The 24,000-nt window shown below is 46.5% G+C and overlaps 1 protein-coding gene across 1 annotated transcript in view; it reads left to right on the forward strand.

Annotated features, from left to right (window-relative positions):
- Nucleotides 1-23,581, forward strand: part of LOC115529727 (nck-associated protein 5) — a 54,381-nt gene extending 30,800 nt beyond the window's left edge. The window contains exons 7-13 of the mRNA XM_030338704.1: nt 8,986-9,159; nt 9,762-12,628; nt 13,812-13,932; nt 15,845-15,920; nt 19,746-20,127; nt 21,827-21,947; nt 22,185-23,581. Of these exons, the coding sequence (XP_030194564.1) occupies nt 8,986-9,159; nt 9,762-12,628; nt 13,812-13,932; nt 15,845-15,920; nt 19,746-20,127; nt 21,827-21,947; nt 22,185-22,193 (3,750 nt within the window). The 3' untranslated portion in view covers nt 22,194-23,581. The remainder of the gene's footprint in view (nt 1-8,985; nt 9,160-9,761; nt 12,629-13,811; nt 13,933-15,844; nt 15,921-19,745; nt 20,128-21,826; nt 21,948-22,184) is intronic.
- Nucleotides 23,582-24,000: the final 419 nt, after the last annotated feature.

Here is a 24,000-nt window from a genome sequence, read left to right on the forward strand (position 1 = left end):
TGGCTGAGTCCAGCGTCGGTGTGTGGGTGTATGAATGGGTAAATGTGAGGTCATATTAAATATAACCACTTTGATTGGCCACTGTTTACAAAAGTGCTATATGAATGCAGTCCATTTACCTACAAGTGGGGCTGTTATTCATCTGAAGTATCACAGTCTTTGTATCTAATATACCTGGTAGGGCAGTGATTTCTCCTTCTGGGGGTTAGGAATATTGTGGGTGTGTTTGGTAGGTTGGGCCATGGAAGGAAATAAAAAGTAGAAGTTGCTAATGGATGAATGAGTGGGTGGATTTATTGTTTGATGAACGCAATATAAATACATGAATGGACAGTTGGATAAGTGGATGGATGGATGGATGGATGGATGGATGGATGGATGGATGGATGGATGGATGGATGGATGGATGGATGGATGGATGGATGGATGGATGGATGGATGGATGGATGGATGGATGGATGAAGGAAGGAAGGTTGGGTGATGGGTGATGGGTGATGGGTGATGGGTGATGGATGATGAAATGATTGATGGCCATGGATGATGTTTTCTGGACGATGGAATGTTGTGGGACTGATTTATTATGGATGGATGGATGTATTATTGATGAATTGAGGATTGATTGATGATGAAAGGACAATGACGAAGTCGTGGCTGGATAAATAATTGGTAGGGAGAGGAACTGATCAGAAATTTGCTAGCAGTTTTAATTTCCTTCAAACATCAAACATGCTAAATACCTTCAGTGCTATCCAAAATAGTTATCAGGATGCAAGAGATGCACTTTTGAAGCCATTTTTTTATCGGTTCACTAGAATCATTATTATAATTTTAGCATTTCCCTCCTGTCAAATGTAACTTTTCATCATTGAGGAGGTCTTTTAGAAAAATAAATCTGTCTAAATAATTCTAAATAGTTTATCCTCCTCCACACAAGCGGAACGGTAAAGTAATGGAATAATGAAAGAGTCCCCAGCCAGCTCTGTTAGATATGCTCTCACTCCTCCACTCTCCACCTATGGGCTCCTGTGGAAAGAGTTGCCCTTCAAATATATAGAGCACGGATTAGCAGGGCTTCTCGTAGCAAAGGGGAGTTTAAACACAGGGAAATTATCTTATTAGCTCTATAGAATATGTCCACAGCCAAAGGACTATCAATATGAGCTATAAGGTAATTCTTATTATTATTTATTTGATTGAATTTCTTGCTGTGACAAGTGATGAAGGAAGTTGACATCAAATAACACCAAGCATCGTGTGTAGTTCATTGATGACGTGAGGATGAGATTGAGCCTTCAATGAGCTGTGAGCTCTCAGTGGAGAGTGATAGCCTGGAGTCGCCTGCAGGGAACTTCTCTTTATGATTACCTCTGTCACTAACCCTAATATACTGTTATGTAATATGAACACAGACACACAAAATCACACACACCAAACCGCACACGCACAAAAACACACACACACACACACACACACACACACACACACACATAGACACACACACACACACACACACACACACACACACACACACACACACACACACACACACACATACACACACAGACACAATATCACACACACACACACACACACACACACACACACACACACACACACACACACACACACACACACACACACACACACACACACACACACACACACACACACACAAACACATGCAGGAAGAAAAAGCATATCATTGGAAATATGGTGCGCATCCCACCATGCTAGCTATCTGTACAATTATTGCATACTCAACATTATAGTCACTATATACTATAATAAACATGTCATTATAAATTGTTGTCTCGTGTATTCATACAGAGACGACCAGAGAACCTTAGCTAAACCCCCTGACTCCATGAAAAAGAGAAAGAAAATAAAGTCTGAGCCAGCTCTAGCTTGTTACTTGCAGCTAGCCGAGGTCACCTTCAGTGTGTGATCGGGGGACTGGTCTGAGTCAGAGAGAGAGTGCACGTGGATGAGAGGGAGAGTGCACGTGTATGAGCAGGAGAGTGCATGTAGATGAGAGGGAGAGTGCACGTGGATGAGTAGGAGAGTGCAGGTATATGAGAGGGAGAGTGCACGTGGATGAGAGGGAGAGTGGATGAGAGGGAGAGTGCACGTGGATGAGAGGGAGAGTGGATGAGAGGGAGAGTGCACGTGGATGAGAGGGAGAGTGGATGAGAGGGAGATTGCACGTGGATGAGAGGGAGAGTGGATGAGAGGGAGAGTGCACGTGGATGAGAGGGAGAGTGGATGAGAGGGAGAGTTCACGTGGATGAGAGGGAGAGTGCACGTGGATGAGAGGGTGGTGGATAGACCACTAGTGTTACATTAAAGGTCCGTTCACCTCTCCAGTCTGCAATGGAACAGTATACAGTGGACGAGGCTCACTTCTTTGTTGGTCAAAAATAAAAGACAATGTCATCTTTGTTTTTTAATCGTATGACTTTGGACACGTGTCACATTTATAAGATGAAAGAAATAATTTCCTAAAGGAATATTAAATGAATTCTGTAAATGCATGAGACACATCAAGAAGTCAGACGACGACTTCGGACACATCCAGAGTCTGGAGGCCTCCGTAGTCCGAGGTCCCCCCACCGCTCACCTACACACACTGCCCCCCACCGCTCACATACACACACTACCCCCCGTCGCTCACCTACACACACTGCCCCCCACCGCTCACCTACACACACTGCCCCCCACCGCTCACCTACACACACTGCCCCCCACCGCTCACCTACACACACTGCCCCCCACCGCTCACCTACACACACTGCCCTGCACACTGCCGCACCATGACCAAGGTCTGAGGGGGAGGGAGAGAGGGAGAGAGAGAGAGAGAGAGAGAGAGAGAGAGAGAGAGAGAGAGAGAGAGAGAGAGAGAGAGAGAGAGAGAGAGAGGGAGGGAGGGAGGGAGGGAGGGAGGGAGGGAGGGAGGGAGGGAGAGGGAGAGAGAGAGAGAGAGAGAGAGAGAGAGAGAGAGAGAGAGAGAGAGAGAGAGAGAGAGGGAGGGAGGCAGGGAGGGAGGGAGGGAGAGGGAGAGAGGGGCTGGAGGCCGAAGGCTAAAGAGTGCTGCTCCCGGTGTTGTGGCGGGGTGCGGGGGCCACCGACGCTCCGCCCCCCACCTCGTTATCCTCCTCACTAACGATGAGAGGAAGAGACGTGGGCGGAGGATGGGGAGGGGGGGTAACGGTCGGCAGAGGAGACGGCTCTCCGGTTGTATATCAATTTGCTCGACAGCAAGGGAGGCAGTGTGGTATGAATTATTGAAAGGGGCTTTTGTTTTTCCGTCTTTGAGGGGAGCGTGCTCGTCTTCAGGCCCGCCCCCCGCCCAGCGGCCTGCCGGGGACGCCAGGCCGGTGTGGTGAACAGATGCAGGTGTCGATCGACCCTTAATTTGCGCGGTGATTCATGGTTCTCTGCTGGAATAGAGGCGAACAGATGGACGCTGTCTGAAACCCATCATTCACGCTGTTGTTCTTGTTGTACGTACTGAAGTATGCGAAAACTTGAGGAAGTTTCACAGACGTGAACCTCAGTTCCCGGCATGCAGGTTTGAGTGAGGGTTCCAGCTCCATCGATCAGTATACTCTGGATTTCAACAACAAGATAAACATTGTGTCTAATGGACCTCCGTCAAGACGCTGAGTCACTTTCTTGGCGAGCCAAACAAGTTCATTTTTCTTTTGGGGTGAATCCTCTGATGACATCTTGTTTTGAAATATGTCACACAATGAGAGCGTTTCGTTGTTGTTTTATGGAAGAAATCCATAAGCAGCACGATTTGAGCACCAAAGGCGCCCCTTGCCTGCTTTTGGACGCCCCAACTCTTCCTGAACTTGTGCTTCGCAGACAGACAGAGTGTCTATCTGTCTGTGTCTCTGACGGCCCAACAGACAGAACGTCTATCTGTCTGTGTCTCTGAAGGCCCCACGACAGCATAGCCACAGAAATGGATTCGTGGTGTTTCAACGGTTTTACTACTTTTAGCTCTGGCCATTATTTAAATATCTCAAGTGTGTAACGGAGGAAAGAAACTACAACCGTCTTTCCAAACGAGGACCACGGGAGACAGAGCCGGATGCTGATGATAACAGGGGATACCAACAACAGCAACAACAACAACAACAACAACAACATCGTCAGTCCTGCACGATGCACAACCGCTTCTGAACAAGAGATAACACACAAAGCCCCAGAGTGGGTTTAAGTGAGAGAGAGAGAGAGAGAGAGAGAGAGAGAGAGAGAGAGAGAGAGAGAGAGAGAGAGAGAGAGAGAGAGAGAGAGAGAGAGAGAGAGAGAGAGAGAGAGAGAGAGAGAGAGAGAGAGAGAGAGAGAGGGAGGGAGGGAGGGTGAGAGAGTGTTTTATAAATGTTTTGTCCTTATATGTTATTGTTGTTCTGTTTTTTCTTTTTCCATGCTTTGCCAATGGAGAAATAGTTTTTGTGTGCCAATAAAGCAATTAAAATTGAAAGCAATTAAAGTTGAACATGTTTAGAGAGTGAGAGAGAGAGGGAGAGAGAGAAAAGAGGACCAGGTCCAGGTAGAGGGAGTAAGACAAGGATGTTTAGAAGGAAGGAAAATGTGGCGTACGAGGGAGAAAGAGGGAGAGAGAGAGGGGGGGGGGGGAAACAGACAGAGGGAAGGAGGGAAAAGGACGGGCGGCCTCCGGTGAGTGCAGTAATGAGCCGTGCGGAGACAGGGAGGATGAGGAGGGTGGGAGGAAGGGTGGAGTGCTCACCAGGAGGCAGCGAGGAGAGGTGAGGACAGCCCAGACAGCTATTGTTTCAGAGAGCTTACACTCTCTAAATATATCCTCTCGCCCCGAGCACAGCTCTGATTAGCCTGAGTGTAGGACAGCAGCGTCTCATCCGTACCCTAATGACAGAGGCAGGGTGAACACAGGTCTGTGTGCCCAGCCGGCCCCTAGATACCTGCTCCTCTGTTCAGACTAGAGTCAGGCCCACCCAGCCCCTGATACCTGCTCCTGGTTCAGACTAGAGTCAGGCCCACCCAGCCCCTGATACCTGCTCCTGGTTCAGACTAGAGTCAGGCCCCCCCAGCCCCTGATACCTGCTCCTGGTTCAGACTAGAGTCAGGCCCACCCAGCCCCTGATACCTGCTCCTGGTTCAGACTAGAGTCAGTGTCAGCCGGCCCCTGATACTTGCTCCTGGTTCAGACTGTTGGGGCAGTGCTCATGGTCAGTGTGTATGGGTGGTCGTCTGCTTGCTGGCAGGGGCTGCGGTACCGGTTATCACAACTTTCACTGCAAAGCCTTATGCAATATGCTGTAGTCCAGTCCTCCTGAGTCCGCCCTGATGCATAATGCTTCACTAGCAGAACGGTTGATGAGATGAGGGTAAAAGCAGGAAAGTCTTGGCTTGAGGACAGGTGGTTTCACAGCCTCCACAGCCTGCCTGTACAATTCCTTTAACAGAAATGTCCTAAGCCCTGTCGGCAGTTGATTTGGAATCAAGTATTTCAGAAACTAAATTGTTACGTTATAATCACCAGTGTGGCTTATAAGAAATCAGAAGACTCCCAAACACTTTGTCCAATACTGAGGAATTCCCTCAGTAGGGAAGTCATTTAAACCAATGATGTCATAACCATGGGACATGATATCATTTCCAAGAGACACACAGGCTCAAACGCATGCACTTTCTAAACACCAGACTTTCCAAACACCGTGGGACATGTTGACCATCCATCCTAGGGTACATCTAATCTGGAGGACCCTCCCCCCACTGCCCTCCCCCCCCTCCCCCCCGCCCCGCCCTCTGCTGAACCCGATTAGCAGCCAATGGTGCGCTTGCGTTCAGAGCGAGGGCTCCGCTCTCAAGACCGAGTGCCTCTGAAGGGGACTTCACTGGCAGCTGGGGGAGCTGTGAAGAGACAACACTCGGGGTCTTCTTCTGAACCGTGCCCCTTAGTGTCCAACGTTCATCTATTCACTCTCGGGTCATGAGGCAGACCCGTACGCTTTTCATGCCCAGGACTTTTCATCCTGGGTTTAGTCAATTTCATGGAGACAGAGGTTTTTATATAGGCAGCGGCTATTTGAAATAACGACCGGCCGGTTTTATGAGTTTGAGTTTATGTGTTGGTTGGTTATCATTCTGTATGTTGTGAATCTGTAAATGGTGTTTGGTTTCATCTAAACAGATTAGCGGTTCTTAAGTTAATGGGGATTTCACTAGATATGCTTTCTGCGTATGGCCATCATGTTTCAGCATGTCCAAGGATGGCTGATTTAATTAGATAGTGGCAGCACTACCTCTCACTCTGGAGTTTGAGCTGGTTGCCTGGCGACTGGAGGCTGCCGGTTCTATCCCTCAGTCCCCGCACAGGCAGCAAGTGTCCAGGTATCCTTGAGTAAAGGCACTTCAGGCTTACCTGATCCTGATGAGCTGGAATCTGGCCTGTGTGTGAGTCCTGCGCTGGGTAAATAAAAGCTATGGATGCTGCATAGAACAGATCCCGAAGAGGAGGGCGAACACTTGATCAATACAGTTTGTTTAAATATAAATATATATATATATATATGTGTGTTAACACTTTACAATAAGGGTACATATTGAACATTAAGTAACAATAGTCAATGCATTAATAAGCAACTAACAATTAACTTAAAGTGAATTTTACTAATTGTTTAGTAATCGTAAATGAGCAATTAACCATTATTATATAGCATTAGTATAGTGATTAGGGTTAAAGTAATGGTAGGGGTGAGTGGGTTAGGGTTAACCCTTTCCCTAACCCTATTAAATAATTTAGAAATTAATACCTTAGATAACCAAACACCATTTACTTAGTTAACAAGAACACCATGATGAAATTATTACTATACCATTAGTTAACTGATAATTAACTATTAGTTAGCTAACATTTATGACTACATAAAACAAATACTAATTAATGATTAATTAATGTAGCCTTATTGAACACTCTAAGCATATATTGTATATAATAATGTAAATCACAACCACATTTTAATGTATGTGGATCTAAAGGAGCTCATTATGAATTATGTGTTTTTTGTTGTTGATATGGATAGTCTTATTTTATGAATTTAGCATTTATGGTTTGAGTGATTGATTGATTGATTGATTGATGATTGGTTGATTTCAGGGATAGACGACAATAAAGTTAGCATGTTCTGAAATGTAGTTCTTATGAATCCAAAGACAAGGCTTCTGTCAGTATCATTAAAGATTAGGATCTGTATCCCGGCTATAGGGAGGACGCTAATCCCACTGTTGTTTTCTTAGTGAACTAGAATATTGATTTGACAATTGCGACCTCACTTTGAAAGTTATTTAAAGTTTCAGGGAAAGTACAAAAATATATAAATATATCTATAATAACTGGCAAGATACTAAAGAGACGGAAACTCCCATGAACTTGTCTCTTCAACAGTTTTCATAACGGCAGGCTTTGTTCAGCTATATCGGTCATGTCAAATCTCCCAGATTCTGCTTTGCTTCACAGACTGTAATTACTTTCAAGAATAATCCTCACCATGGCTACAAAAAAAATACGTCCTCCCACAGTTATTGTGCAATAAAGCAAAGAATGCATAATCACATAATAGGTGACTATGAATGAATGGGCCGACGCAGTCAAGTCCCACGATCCCTGATGCAATTATTTCCCATTCGCATTAATTATTCCTAACAGATGACTCTAATGACTTTGAGAGGAAGCTGGAGATGCTGTCCCTGCGACGGATCAATGCTGCTTTAAATGAGGTCACAACAGGCCGTCCCACTCGGCGTCCACCGGAGTAAGAACAGACGCGTGTGTTCAGCTACTGCAGCAGAGCAGGGGCTGGTAGCCATGGCATCTATCAGTAAACCCTCCCCGACACCCTTCCCCATCCCCATCAGCACTTCTTACATCCCCGCCCCCTCCGCCGCAAAAACAACCACCTCCCCCTCAACGTCTCTCATGGGACTGTTATTCCATTTAATAGTACAACTGTGAACTGCTTATCAAATATAACAAAACGTGGCTATTGTTTGACTTCTTGACTCCCTTCAACTACTTCAATAGATACTGTGTGTTCATTATCTTGCTTAATTTTTGGGCTCCAGCTTTGATTCATCCTGGATGTCAGTGAGAATACAAAGGTTGAAATTTTATATTTGATAAGATGTGGACATGCTTTTAACTTTCATTGAGGATAAGAAAATTGGAACATTTCTGTGGGGGTGAGGCTATAAAAAGCTAAGAAGAAGCTTTTCAAGCGATATTCAACCTATTTATTACTATATTTTATTTACTGTGTGCTGTGTTAAAAAGACATGCCATGAATACAACTAAAGACAGCAAGAAGCCGTCAGCTAGATTGATGGCCCACATTCCCAGAAGGACAGGAAGAGGAATCTCTTGAGCCAGGCGTGCATCAAGTCGCTGTGACATACCTCCTAGCTTGGAGAAAAATGAAGCAGCCATATTAAAACCTGAGGCCATATGACTAGTGGAGCAGAAAATACCATTCCCTCCACCAATTAGCTGCTGGATAGATAGAGACAGCAATGTATCCAGCATACTGATTCATTGGAGATCTGGGACAAATACAAATGAAGGGCCATCGGACGCCCTCGTGCTGAAGTACAGTGCAAGGGCTGAGAGACCCTGGTGAATACCAGCTGTTTCATAATGTAGCTCCGTAGAAGCACCAGAGGAGAGCTACTGGCATGGAAGGGGTGGGCATAATTAGAAAGGCTGTTGATATACAGCTTTCAATAAACAAAACTTGGCGTTTGTTGTCATTCATTATTTAAACCAGGTGGATCTATACACCGAAATCGTAGTCAGGTTACGGTAAATTCAAACCATCGATCCTCTGGACATAGCAACATTAACAAGGTCCATAAAACAAAACATTGTGTTTAAATTCAGTAAAACATCTGTCCAACTTCCCAGTGATCTTATGTTGCGGGCTTTGTTTAACAAACTCCCAGGAGGTCCAGAAGAACGGGAAGTCGGGCGTTGCTTCCGGGAGATGGCCCAGCCTGCTCAGCCTCACCTGCCCTCGCAGCAGCTGTAGTGGCAGTGAGCTGTCCTTATCCAGCACCTGCAGCGAGTACTCCAGTGGATCCCACACCTGGGCAGAGGGTCGCGGCTCGTCCAAACAGGTAGGTCTCGGCCTCTCCCCAACAGTAGTTCGGTAACTGTTAAAAGTGGGCGATCCATCTTCCTTGTCGCTCAATGTCAAATATGTCGCCTGTTGCATGTTGTCCAATTTCATTAAAGTGATACAAAAGTGGAAAACAGAAATCCGTAATTTACTTCTTAACACGTCATTATGATCGTAAAGGTGTGCATTAAGCATGAGAACATTATGATCCATGAAATATGTTACTATCTCAAGAATTTTAATTCCTTGAATCTGATTTAGAAGATGTTGTTTATTTCCCTCCTGGCTACTTAGCCAGGCAGGTGACCAATCACCAGACACACACATGGCCAGGGCACTGGCCAATAACCTCTAGCCTTATGGAGACATTTACATGGCCAGGGCACTGACCCATAACCTTACACTAGCCTTATGGAGACTAGACCCCTACATTTTGAATAAGCTGAATTGGAGATGTTATTTATATACCTTTTGAAAGTTTTTCTCAAATGATATCGGGTAGGTGTTTAGAGGATTCTGTTGCCCCATCCCTTTAGGGTTAACACCGCCACGAGTCATGCGATGGCAGTCCATAAAGTCTTGTTTCTCTACTTCTTACAGTCCGCCACGAGCCGAGAGAAGAGGATGAGTGCCGGGTCGGTGTCGAGCCACCCCTCTGCAGAGCCGGAACCCGCCGAGCTGGGCTGGAAGGAGGGCCATATCCTCAAGGGTCTTAAGAGGCTCCAAACGCGCAGTCCCAATAGACTGTCCCCCCCTGCATCCGCGCCGCATTACAAGGACTGCATGACCTCCAACGAGGGGATATACTGCCTCGGTGCCAGGTCTGGTGCACAGGCGCTGGATCCTAAACAGGCGGATGTAAAACCAGGGACACCTTTATTCAAAACGGAAGCAGCGGTTGCTACTCTGATTTCAGACTCTGATGAAGGTGATGAGGAATCCCCAAAGTCTGTCAAGGAATCTTGTGGTGAGTCCACAGAAGATTCTCATTGCCTGGAGGACACCAGTTCTACTGCTTTGGGCGACACAGAAACTGGTGGTCATTTACAAGAGGACCCTATGAAGCCTCAAGGAAATCCTGGCCAGTTCCTTTCACCGGTCCCTGATGAGTTCCTCTTGGTAGGTCCCACAGTGAAACCGGGTGTTAGCCCAACAGAGAGTCCGAATCACCTGGATGCTGATGAGGAGGAGCCATCAAGCCTGAAGAAACAAAATGACAGAAATAACAACCAAGAAAAAACAACTGACCGCAAATCCAGACTGGATTATGTCAAAAAGCAACATGACAGGCTGGTTTCAAAGCAACATGAGAAGGGAACCACCAATATGACCTCCTCTATCCACAATGCCGCCAAACGAGCTCTGGACAGTGCAGATGAAGCCAGGCAGCGCAGCTCCTCAATGGACACCCCTCATGTCAGAGACCAGGCGAGTCAGGCTGGTGGGGACAGCCATGACCTTGCCATTTTGGAATCCTTGCAGAAGAAACTAAAACCTCAGGCCTGTGACTCAGCGCGTAAAGCATTCATTCTCCGGAGCAAGAGTGCAGACGGAGGATCAGACCAGACAAAGCAGTTGCATTCTCCTCTTCACCAGAAACTATTTCAAGCTCAGAAGTCTAAACCACAGCCAAACCCTCCTGGACAGACTGCTGTTGGCCCTAGATCCAGCCTTGGCAAGCCCCCTGGTTCATGCAAAGGGGCGTTTACCAAAGTGGAGCGAGGTGATGGGGCTGCTGGGAGCAGCCCTTCAGGACTCCTTGAGAGTGTGGCTCCACCGTCTCCGCTCTCTCCCCAAATGAACCATGGCAAGGGGTTCAAGTCAGCTGTAACCCTTGACTGCCCCAAGAGCCCAAACAAAGCTCCTGCCCAAATGTCTAAGCTTATATCAAATAATGATTCTGGGCCAGAAGACACAGACTCCTCCAACATCCCGTGCACTTCACTGAAACACCGACACCAGGAGACCCAAGCTGAAGCTTCCCACTCTGAACTTCGGTCTCCATCGCCACCACCTCCACCAGGTAGAAGCACATCGCTACTGGTTAGATCCAGCCTGGAACCTTCATCAAAAACCCCAAAATCTGGTGGTCAAACTCCGGCCACTACAACTGGGAAGGCAAAAGTCTGCAGTGCAAAGTCCCCTCAAGGATCCAACACACCAGATGTAACTAAATCTCCTAAACATTCCCATGTCAATGTAATGACTCCCAAGTCGACCCGGACACCAGCCGCCGCCTCTGTCCCCATTCAAGAATCATGTGCTTCTGAGTGTGTTCAGCCGTCTATGACAATGAGTAGCCATGATGAAAATGGGGCTTCCTCTACAGTACTAGATCAAGGTGTCATACCAGGGGAACCCATCTTTTCCGAAGTAATGCCCCAGACCCCCTACAATATTCATGGCCATGTGTCTGCTACAAGTGCACATAATCTCAACTCAAGAGCTGCACTGATAACCCTTCCTGGAAATGCTAAATCGATAGAGGTCATTCCAGGACAAGGGAACAGTACATTTCTGGTATTGGGGAGACATAACAAACCTGCCCTTTCTGCAAAAAGATTCCAGTCCTTTGAGACATTTAGTCAGGAACCTCATACTTATCAGATAATACATGGGGTGCACGAGGTCGGCGCGAAAGAGAAAATCAACCGAAAGATTGAGACTCGCTGCAGCTCCTTAGACTCTGAGCCGGCAGTCCAGCCCGTGGCAGCAGACAGTGGCGTGATGTTAGACTGGGGGTTTGACGAGGAGGGCTGGCTTTTCAAACGCTCCGTGTCTGTATCAACCAGACCTCCTCTCAAGCCTGTCATGGGTATGACCGGGGCGAAGGCTCGTAGCCAGAGCTTTGGGGCGCGGTACATGGACAGGCCGAACTCAAACAGATCTGGTAAGATCCGCACTCAGATCAAAACCCAGTCGGGCAGCTCTCTGAACTCTCTGGGTGACGTCTTCTCCGGAAGTCTAAGCTGCTCCAGCAGCTACCATTGTCCCATGAACCGGTCGCTACTGAACAACTTCCTCATCGAGGAAGGACTGCCGGTACCTTCGCACCTGGCATCGTCCAGCGAGAGACTTCAGAGTCTGAAGCTTCAGCGCGAGCAGGCCCGGCGACTACAGATAGAGCAGCAGTTCTCCAGCGCATTTGGGGAGCCTGTTTCAGAAGAGCCCGAAAGTCAAAACGCCATAACCACTATTGAGGAAAAGGTAATGCTCGGAATAGAGGAGAATCTACACAAATCTCAGGAACAGGAGAAGAATAACGATGCCAAACAAAAGTCTGGATCCAGCTTGGCCAACTGGTTTGGCTTCCGAAAGAGCAAACTTCCGGCTCCCAGTGTGAAGAAAATGGATGTGTCTAAAGTGAAGGAAGAGAAGAAGGAGCAGAAGATAACGTCTCTCCTGGGAGGGAAACAGACCAAGTCTGACAAAAAGAAAGAGAGGAGGAAAAGTGATGGAAAGGACTGGTAAGACATACAACAAATTAACCAAAGTCAATTATATATATTAATATTATATAGATTGTTGTTAATCAATATGAAATCAATGTTCAACACATATATATCATATTATAGAGTATGTTTCCTAAGCAAATATAAAAAATGCAGTCATAAAAACATGGCATTAAAGGATTAAGCCAAAATCATGAGATAAGTAAATAAGAAGAAAATAAGAAAATAAACTACTTATTCTGACTGATCAAAATGCTTTCTTTATAACTATTCATGTTTTATTCATGTGGTACTCTGTTTGCCTTTGTTTGTTGAAGTCACAAAATGTTTCCTTCCACATTAACTGTGACGTACATTTCTGCTGAATACGATGAACACTAATGCACCATTGTCATTCAGGACCTGTGTGCCCATTATTGTAGAGATGCTTGAGTTAAATTGTGGAAGATTCAGAAAGTAAAAGTCCTGCCACATTTTGTCTCCACGCATGGACCTCACCAGCTATCGTTCCTCCGTGTTTTGCTTATTACCAAATCCATACGGCTGTCTATAAATCCTGGAGAGGGCTTGTACTTTCTGGACCTGGAATGTCCATTTCAACTTTAGGAAATGCATTATTGTTAAAAGTTTTCTAAAACTAACCACAATAAAAGCAAAGCACCACATGGTATTTGTTTCATTTCTTAGCTCTGGAGGTCTTTTGAATATTATTTTCTTTCTATAAATCAGCTTGATGGAATGTTTTTTTTGTAAATCTGGCAGCTGTAACAATGGGCTGTTTTCAGTAATGGCCCTTTTGCATTAAGCCAGCACCCCTTCCTCCCTGTGCCATTACCTTATTCCCTTCATTCCTATTTCATCTGAAAACTCGACCATCACGCCGCGCTCCAGCAGATCTCTTCATAGCCCTCCCTGCCAAAGCCCTGATTTACCGCCACCTATATCCCGGCCATTTCATCAAGTGCTCCAAGAGGCATCTATCACCCCTGTTAGCCCCTGAGAGGCGTGGGGGGCGGGGAGCCTGCTCTTATACAGGACCCCCCAACTCCGCCCCAGCCAGGCTTTCTTCTCAGAGTAGAGAGGGTCATCGATCAGACAGATGCACTCCTGGGCATGTGGGAGCCAAGGCAGTGATTTTTAGATGACCTCCTCCTCCTCCTCCTCTTGTGCTTTGGGGACCAAACTGTGCTCCTTAAAGCTCCGTAGGTAGGAGGGAGTCCCACGACGCGGTGCGGGCCTGCATCCCAACCGCCTGCCCGGGAGCCGCCCTTGTCCCTGCCATGCAGGGACACGCTGACCCGGGCCCCGCCGACCCCAAGGTACGATGTCCTCACCCCACCAGCACTGCAGCCATAGGAGGCCTTGAACCGTGTGGTCTGAAAATCTGGTCTGTCCAAATCTTTACGCCATGCAAAGCCCCCATCTCGCAAATGACCACCGAAAAGATGGCTGATGGCCGTCCTTCAACCTGTGGGCGACCACAGTTTCCTTATGACTGATTTGATAATGTTGATGCATGGCCAATTAGAACTGTTGACTGATATAGTTAGTGAAGGAAGGCCTTGCTGTTGTGGTCTCAGAGGGTGTGTTCCCTCATGCTTTACTTGCTCCGGGTTGTGTGTACCTGTGTGTTGTCCAGGTGTACGGTTGCTTCTAGCCGCCCGGTCAGGGAGTCATAAAGTGTGTCTCTTCGTACCGTAATGTTATTCAGGAGAAGGGCTATTGAACCCCATGATATTAGACTCGTGACCTTGAGATAGCGGGCGTGTCTGTGATGTAAAGTTGAGGTAATTGGGTAGAAATGGAGAGATTGGATAAATGCGAACACAGTCAAAAGTCCCCCCGCCTCCTCCTCAAGTTCTGTTTCAGGCGGTTTCATCAGCACACTGTTACTACAAACATGCATTTCAATAAATGTAGTGCTAACACATCCATTATGCTTGGCTGCTAATGTCCATCAAGATGGGTTTAAGCTGTCTCAGTCTCCCACTTACTGGAACATAAAGTTCTTCCATAAACTATATTTACAAGTCAAACTATGATGTTATCAGATGAAATATTTCAGATAAAAGATAAAGGAAGACTGTTCAAGTGTTCTGGCTTTCTCCAAAAATACTGAGATTATTATTTTTGTGCTTGTCAGGATTTAACCAAATGAACTTATCATTAATAAATACTTAATTATGTGAATATCTTATGAGTTATATGATATGATTGTATCTCACTCTGGGTAAGTTCATTAAGTTTAGATCAATCCTGTTTGGTATATAGTTGTTATATAGTTGTGGTGGTGTTTGAAGGAAGACTTTAATGGGAAGTGTTTAGTCAGTGGTTTTTGAAGGTAGTGTTGGTTGGTGGTTAGTGGGTGGTGGTTGAGCGGTGGTTAGTGGGTGGTGTTTATTGGTTAGTTTTTAGTGGTTGGGGTTTAGTGGGTGGGGTTAAGTGGGTGGTGTTTAGTGATGGGTGTTTAGTGGGTGGTCTTTAGTGGGTGGTGTTTAGTGGGTGGTGTTTTGAAGGTAGTGTTTAGTAGGTGGTGATAGTGAGTGGTGTTTAGTGGGTGGTGTTTTGAAGGTAGTGTTCAGTAGGTGGTGTTTAGTGAGTGGTGTTTAGTGGGTGGTGTTCAGTGAGTGGTGTTTAGTGGATGGTGTTAAGTGACGGCTGTCTAGTGGGTGGTGTTTATGGTTGGTGTTTAATGAGTGCTGTTTAGTGAGTGCTGTTTAGTGGTTGTTGTTAAGCGGGTGTTGTTTAGTGAGTGGTGTTTAGTGGGTGGTGTTTAGTGGGTGGTGTTTAGCCGGTGGTTTTTAGCAGGTGGCTTTTAGAGGGTGGCGTTTAGTGGGTGGTGTTTAGTGGGTGGTGTTTAGTATGTGGTGATAAGCGGCTGGTGTTTAGCGGGTGGGGTTTAGTGAATGGTGTTTAGTGGGTGGTGTAAGTGAGTGGTATTTAGTGAATGGTGTTAGTGGATGGTGTTTAGTGGGTGATGTTTAGTGGGTGGTGTTTAGCGGGTGGTGTTTAGTGAATGTTATTTAGTGAGTGGTGTCTAGTGGGCGGTGTTTAATGGGTGGTGTAAGAGGGTGGTGTTTAGCACAAGGTGTTTTGCCAGCAGACAGAGGCAGTGGTTTCTTTCAGCTAATGAGCCTGTGTTTGGGTACTTAATCACATAACTAGAGACTACTTTGAGAATACTGTGACACTTCGTTAATTCGTTTTTTGGTTTGTGTTTTCTGAACGAAGACCCAGGTGATGACCCAGAGAACAGACCGGGAGAACGGATTATCTGTCACAAGCCCCGCCCAGGACGCAGTCATTGGTAGGAATTGGTTTTGCTTGCTTTGTTAACTGCTGTCATTGGTCGGGAATTTGTTTACGCATCAAATGGATGCACTACATTTATATAAAAAAAATGATATTTCTATTATAATTAGGATGGATATTACATCATCAGAATTTCCTGTTGGCTCTATTTGCATTTATTTTATTCAGGAGACCTATCTTGAGACTGAGAAACAGAAACAGAGAGTGAGAGAGCCAGTGCTCTTTCACAGGCAGAACACTCCGATGCATTCTTCTCGGATGCAATGGGAGTCCTATTGGAAGGGGGGGAAGACATACAGCCTCACAACATTCCTAATCTTGTGTTCTTCGCCCTACAACAATACGATTCTGTTTGTTTGTTGTGTTGCACTTCAAATATGAAGCGGTGTGCTTTGGATTTAAGACGTAAATATCACACGGTCCTGCTGTAAGGGGCCAACAATCATCGTGGAGCAGATGAGTTATTAACACCGTACTCTCTCGGCTCTCCCTCCCTCGCGTCGTCATAATTAAATTCCAAACAAGAGATGTTGCACATTTAATTATTGTTAATTGAGTTACTTCTCTTGTGGTTTGCAGTTTCATTCTCATAAACAGCATGTATAATTCAGCACTTTCAATTGAACATTAAATACTAAATATCCTGTAGTGTGGCAGTCAAATCAACCCCCATTGAATTTGAGGGTCAAGCACCTCGTTAACGGTATATCGATATTCCATTTGCTCATGTTTCCTGCCCAGGAATTAACTCTTTAATCCCCCTTTTTAATAGTGGTCAGAATGTAAATGACGTATAGAAATCCTTTAGCTGAGTCATGTATTATGCATGCAGTATATGTCAGTACTGATGACACTGCTCTTTAAGTAAAGGTAATGCTCTTGAGCCTACATCAGTTGGAGAGAGGACAGGACCGCCAACAGGATGGTAATTCTGAAGATCATCCTAGTTCAATGCAGACAGAAACTGATTATCATTTGAATCAGTGTAATCAGTGGGATGACTGTAATAGTCTCTTAAGTTCAATGAGACATCTCTCTTCATGTTGGCATTTATTGACAGATGCTTTTTGTCACACCTTAAATGTGGTGATTTCTAATACAATTATTGTATTTGTTTAATTTAATTGATTTGATTTAAAAATAAAAAGTACCTGAGGGATGTATCTAATTAGCTTAGCAAAGATAGGACAACATTTCCGATCCACCTCCTATCCCCAAAGATATCAGAACAGTCCCGATCCAAGAGGAGAATGGAGTTAAAATAGGAATAGAAAAAAATTAAACACCAGTAAACAGAAAGTACGTAGATGCTTTATAATAACCAGAAATGAGTTTGCCACAAAAGGATGTGAGAACGGAATAAATGAATGAATTCATAACAACTAATAAATAAAGATCTAGATCCAATGCAAACAAAATGATCTACATGTATGTGTGTCTAGGTTGGATGGTTGGGGGTGGATGTGTCTCTAGGTGGGGTGGGGGTGGGGGTGGGACTGGGGACCAGCCCTAATCCTCCCTCTGTCTAGTTAAGGATGAGCAGAGCTGGGGGCGATCGATGCCCCGCCGTGTTGCAGGCGAGGGCCAGTGTCAGAGGGCCTCCTGTTCACTTCCAGCTCTAGACCCACGCGATCGATACGAGGTGGCCCTCAGAGCCCACGTGCCGCTGAGCACGCTCGCTGCCCCTGAAGTAGGCCTCCCCTCCACATCAGCCGTCTTTCCTCCATGACCATTCTCTGCTCAAACGCGTCCCGCCGCTTGAAGCCCAGCAACAAAGCAGCAATATAGCAGCAATAAAGGCAGCGAAGGATCTGGATCCCTAGCTCTCAGAGTGAGGGATCTCCTGTATCTCATTGTGGGCCCTGGTTTAATCTATTGGAATGCAGCCCTAATTGTACTAGAAGGCTTCTCCCCAAATGATGTCAACTTGGCGCACGTGTACATTACATCGCAGAATATCCAAGGGGAAGGATTCAATTCCATTTAATCCTAATACCTTTCACTAAATTGCTCACCCAACAAATAACAGGATAGAAGTTGCACAGCACAGCAGAAGCTGTGAACACTGCTAGTCTGAGTAGAGAGGGAGAGAATGTGCATGACATATCAGTCCAAAAGTCTTGTTCAGAGCACACCTGCTGTGTCTTCTGAGTGTGGGAAACTGGATAGGGACACAGCAAGCGGTCAACAGCCGTAAGGTAAACCTTGAATCCCTTCAACAGGTAATCACACCCACACTAGTATAGTATGACTAGGTATATACTTTGGTGTGCCAACATAAACCATGAATATTGCCATTTGGCTATTTGCCACCAGTTCATTCTCATCATGCTGAGTTTCTATTCTTCTACGTTGGTGACACTGGTGACCCATGACAGCTCAGCTGATGTGACACATTTCTATTGCTGTTCTGAACCTTCAACCGTGAAGCAGCCCAATCACCAGCCCTTGTTCAATCTGGGGACTTTAGTCGAGTAAAGCTAAAGTACTATTAAGGTTCAGACTGCGTTCCGTCTGAACGGTATTCCGGAGGATTGTCTGCCACGCCCTGCTTCAGACGGGGGGGGGGGGCGGTTGCATTACTGGTCCCTCTAGCGCGGTGCGTCTCTGCGCCGGCATCCCTCTCCGCGCTACGCCTGATTAGCAGACATCGTTACCCTGCTCCCGCTCCGTCTCGTACAGTAATCAGGTCGGACCCGACGCCCACCCCCCCCCCCCCCCCCCCCCCCCCCACAGCAGAGACGCATCACAAGGGGGGGGGATAGACCATCTGTTCGCCAGGATGGTTTAAATCAACCAGAGACGGCCATGACTGCCTCAGGTGTCCCCCGGGGCAACAACAACGTCAACAACAACAACATCAACAACTGCATAGGTGCAAAAACAAGTGTGGTGAGATTAGTTGGTGCTTTTGTCTCAGGGGTCTGGCCAAAGGGAGCTGCTGACGCTGTTGTTGTCGTTGAGACGCACTCCCGCAGAGGTATACGTGTTATCGGTCCGTCAATGAATGACGGACGAAAGGCCTGTTGTTGTTCATTGTGCTCTTCATCGACACATTCAGTAAAGATGTGTGTAGGAATGAACCCGGTAGAAAACAGGTGACCCACATGATTGCATGATTGTATAAAAGACCAGCTAAATAAAAAACACTTTGTTCAGCAGTGTGGATAAAGAGCAAACCGACGAGTCTGCGAGCGGTTTGCAGTTACGTCTTTTACAGCCAGCCCCCCCCCGCCATGCCCCTCTCTTCCCTGTCCGTCCATAAGCTTAACCTCCCGCTAACACCCCTCCCTCCCTCCCCCCTCCTCCCTCCCTCCCTCCTCCCTCCCTCCTCCTGCCTCCATCCCTCCTCCCTCCCTCCTCCCCCCTTCCCCCCATCCCTCCCCCCTCCTCCCCCCTCTGCTCCTCTAACTCCCTCCCCCCTCTGCTCCTCTACCTCCCTCCCCCCTCCTCCCTCCCCCATCCCTCCCTCCTCCCCCCTCCCTCCCTACCTCCTCCTCCCCCCCCCCTCCTCACTCCCTCCTCCCTCCCCCATCCCTCCCCCCACCTCCCTCCTCCTCCCCCCTCTGCTCCTCTCCCTCCCTCCCCCCTCCCTCCCCCCTTCTCCCTCCTCCTCCCCCCTCTGCTCCTCTACCTCCCTCCCTCCTCCCTCCCCCCTCCTCCCTCCTCCTCCCCCCTCTGCTCCTCTACCTCCCTCCCTCCCCCCTCCTCCCTTACCCATTCCTCCCTCCTCCCCCCTCCCTCCTCCTCCTCCCCCCTCCCTCCTCCCTCCTCCCCCATCCCTCCTCCCCCCTCTGCTCCTCTCCCCCCCCGGCTGCAGGCTCCACCAGTAGGATGCGGACCCTGGACAGCGGCATCGGCACCATCCCGCTGCCGGAGTCCTGCTCCTTCTTCTCCTCCCTCCTGCACCTCCTCCCCAGGTCCACGTCCTCCCCCGTCTCCCCCGTCTCCCCCGGCGCCCCCGGCTCCTCCTCCAGCGAGGAGGTGTCCGCCACCTCCCCGCTGCCCCGCTGGAAGGTCCCGAGCGGGGTCCTGGGGGGCGGCGGCGGGGGGGGGGGGCTCCCCGGCTCCCTGTCCGACTCCTCCGTCGCCCTGGTGCGGTCCGTGCCTTTCCCCTCTGTGGCCTGCCCCCCGCCCCGCCCCCCCCCAGCCCCCCCCCAGTGTGTACGAGTCCCACAGCCGGCTGCCCCGCCCCTCTCCAGGTAACCCTCCTCCTCGCTCCGACACCCAGCGGCATGCTGGGGATTTTATTGGAGCAAGGTCAAGCAAGGTCGAGCTTGAAGCTTTTATTTGTTGTCATTTGTACAAAGAGCCGTTCAGTTGACGTGATCAAGGGAACAACATTTGGAGATAGAGTAAAAGGACTTCTGCTAGCTATAGCTGTCCACACTAGCCACACAGGAGTATAACAGCACATCGTTCAACAGCTATGTGTCAGACATGTGGTTGTGTGGTGTACTGCCAATTTATTATCCCCGTCCACAAGTAATTCTAACATTACGATTTCTCATGACTTCTCCGAGGCACTTTCCTTGGGAAGCAGGTAATGCGTCTCATTCAGTGAGAATGACAGTGAGACTGGGGATCGAACCCCGTACCTTTCAGCCTCTCATTCAGTGAGGCTGGGGATTGAACACGGTACCTTTCAGCTAGGAGACATACGCCCGAGCCGGGAAATCCACTACACACACGCATTAATCTGCCGTTAGAAAAAAGGCTTTTACTAAAAGTCCTTATTTTCTCATTAAAGCCTGAAGTAACTTTCTTTATGTCAAGGATCTTTTCTTGAGCAGAAATAATTTGAGGAAATGTGGTTATACCCTCTTAAATAAAACGGTCCATTCCTGCTTAATGGAAATGAACTCAAACCGAAAGGCAGCAAATCTAATATAGGAACAAGGGATAACAGCACTACACAATCCTTATTTATTGTCCCAAAATGACAAAGAAGGGTTTTGTGTGTCATTACAAGAACTGAGAACCATCTCCAAGTCGTAAGAGTCTGTTTTATGCTAAAGTAAAGTCATTATCATTCAGAACGTCGCATGGCCCACAGCCCGAAGTCCTTCATCCACCCCATGGAGACAGAGGAAGCTCTTCTAGATTAGAGGGCTGAATCACAGCCGTGCTTATTTGCGTGCCGTGTATGACCTGTGAGCTCCAAAGGCGCTCAGCCCCAGGGCCGTAAGGGGCTGTGTGATCTGAAGGATCCCAGAGTCACCGAGCCTCGCCTCTCTGTTATCTCTCAAGGAAGCGTACGGTGATCCGTTGTTTGTTTCGATACAGGTCGTTATAGAGCAGGTCAGATTAGACGGTTCTCAAGGACGCCTAGCGGTGTTCTGGTGGACATCGGGGCTCAAACCTGGAACCTTTCGGCGTTTGGTTTACTTGAATTGAGCAGAGTATATGTGTGCTGCAGCCAGACAGAAGATAAATGAGCCAACCTGGTTTTTTGTTGTTGCAAATGAGTCGCTCGTGCAGAGATCATGGCAGGAAAGTTTTATTGCGGAATATTTCAAAGCTTATAATGCTATCCTAAAGACAATACCAGCCCGTAGTCATGGAGAAAGAGGCTTAGGTGCTGATTTAGCAACTGTGCATTCTCTCCTCACTTTCTAGTCGTCTGCTAATTAAGACAGAAGCCCCATCTGTGGCGGCGTGGGCATGGGGATGATAAATAAAATTCTGGCTGTGAAAGTAATGCATCAAGGAAGACATATTTAAAGAAATGATCCATTACTTTGGGTGATCTACACTTTGAGATCTACCTAGTACCCTTAATCCATATCCCTTTGTGTTTCACTATGGGATGAATACTAATGGATACGTCAGAAGACGAAAGATTCTTGTGTTCACTTCAGAATAACAGCGTTGCATTATTTGCCGTATTCACATTTGCAGGTGGGGTGGAACCAAAGAAGAAGTTTATCAAATCGAAGACCAGACCCACGTCAGGCCAGCAGAAGGAACAGACAAGACTTCAGCTGGCAAACTGAGACAGAACCGTCTCATTATAAACCAGGTGAGTGACACTGTATTTCCCTTTTCAATTCCAATGAGATGAGAGAACAACCACTGAACATCACACTGCTGGAGTTTCAAGAAATATAGCTTTTGAATAAGAACAAAAATCAAACGGTAAAACAATGATGTGGAAACTATGATGACAAAGATTCCATTGTAAATTCTGGCAAGATTATTTTCGGGTTCTTTCGATGACACATTGTCTTACCTTCCTCTCCCTTCTCTTCTCTTCCAGATTTACTAAAGAGCAGAACCAGGTAGAACCTCAGAGAACCTGGAGTGGAAAAGAAAGGCAAACCAGTACCAAAACCAGTACCACCAGGGATCCAAACACAGCATCATTGAACAGGAGTGTGTGAACTCTTGAGAATCCACCAAACTGGGTCAGGACAGTAATGGAGACATGATAGAACCATTGATCCCTGTGTAGAACACATCCTCATAATGTACTCCTTCACTAGTGCTTGAATAGAAATACATATACAGTATATATAAAATAAACTAGTTATTCTAGTTCCGCTCGTACTTTGAGAATCAGAGCTGTCATACGACAATGACAACGTGCACTATCTTCATCACACTTTGTTTCCTTCCACTTTTTTTTACTATGCTAATAACTTGCATGTGATGATTTTCAACAGCTTTTCGTCATTATATTGAGAAAAAAAAGACAGTTATCAAGTAGGGAGAAAGATGTTGCAAGATATTACTCAGTGTGCACATTTTAGTATGATACGGGTAAAAAATTATATTATTTTCGAATCGTATCAAGTTTCTAATATTACTGTAATCATGTGTAAGTCCGTAACCGTAAGTGTTTACAAAAGACAAAACTTCACCAATGGAACCTGTATTCTATTTTTAATATATAATATACTTCTACTATTACTGCTTCTATGTTGAGACGTATTTCACAGTTATGACATCAAGACAGTGAGGGACAAAGCATGTAAACCTCCTCGTACGCGGTGGAGGCACAGAGTGCTTATTGATGAGCTCAGGGAACCCGCCATGTATTGTTCTGCGATGTCTTGATAGACGCTGTGTGTGTAGACAACGTCCAAAAACGGTACAGTTTCGAACCTCGTTGACCACGTTGTTAGTTAGTTCAACAGTGTATTCATCTTCCGGTTCTATATTGTTTCTCTAGCCTCTTGTTGTGTGTGCAGAGTCGTGTAAGATATGAAGCACTTCTGCGTTTAATGTGAGCCCTGTTCTTTATATTTATGTATTAACGTGTTGGTAATGCTCCCCGATATGTTGGCGGTTTTCTCTAGCTCTTATAGGATAGCTTTCCTCTCTCCCTTCCTTGTTGATATCTATGCCTTTCATGTGTGTAATTGCCAAACTAAATTGCCAAACACAGAATATCACTTTAAACTTTAAAGCAGAAATCAGATCGATTCATGATGATGATGAATTTAGCCATAGTCTCTTTGAAAACACTCTCCTACAACATTGACATCGCTATTACTCAAATGATCGTCTGTGATCTTGCACTGATGTCCCACTATATTATTACACATATCCGACTTACAGGGTAGTAGTTTGAAAACTTGCTACCGACGCCTGTAAGAGTGCACTGATGTTTGTTGCCATATGCCCCCCCCCCCTCCCACCCACACACACACAGGTGTAGCACATACTCAGACATATACAATGTGTTGGTGGATCAGGGGCGGGACCTGAGGCAGACCGCTGGCGATGGCATGGCTGATTAGTTTTGATATGATTCATACACTGAACAGCATATCACATTCACAGGAGTATTGTATTTTTCTAGACTGTATTTGTACTCCACACGGGTAAAAGACAGACCATTCTTGCACATGATTGGTTGATTGGTTGTTCACTATTAATAATATCCTCACTGGGTTGTTGTTATATTTTTTATAACCGTGTCGTAGTGATTTTTGCTGTGTGACAATCTCCTTAGTAGACCTATTCATTCATGAATATTGTGTAGCACTTACATTCTTTGTTTAATGTTTGAAAAAGAACAAAAAATAAAACTCTTTAAATACTTCTGCAACATTGACTTCCTGTTTGCT

The sequence above is a fragment of the Gadus morhua genome, chromosome 17, assembly GCF_902167405.1.
Source record: "Gadus morhua chromosome 17, gadMor3.0, whole genome shotgun sequence".
Lineage (NCBI taxonomy): Eukaryota > Metazoa > Chordata > Actinopteri > Gadiformes > Gadidae > Gadus > Gadus morhua.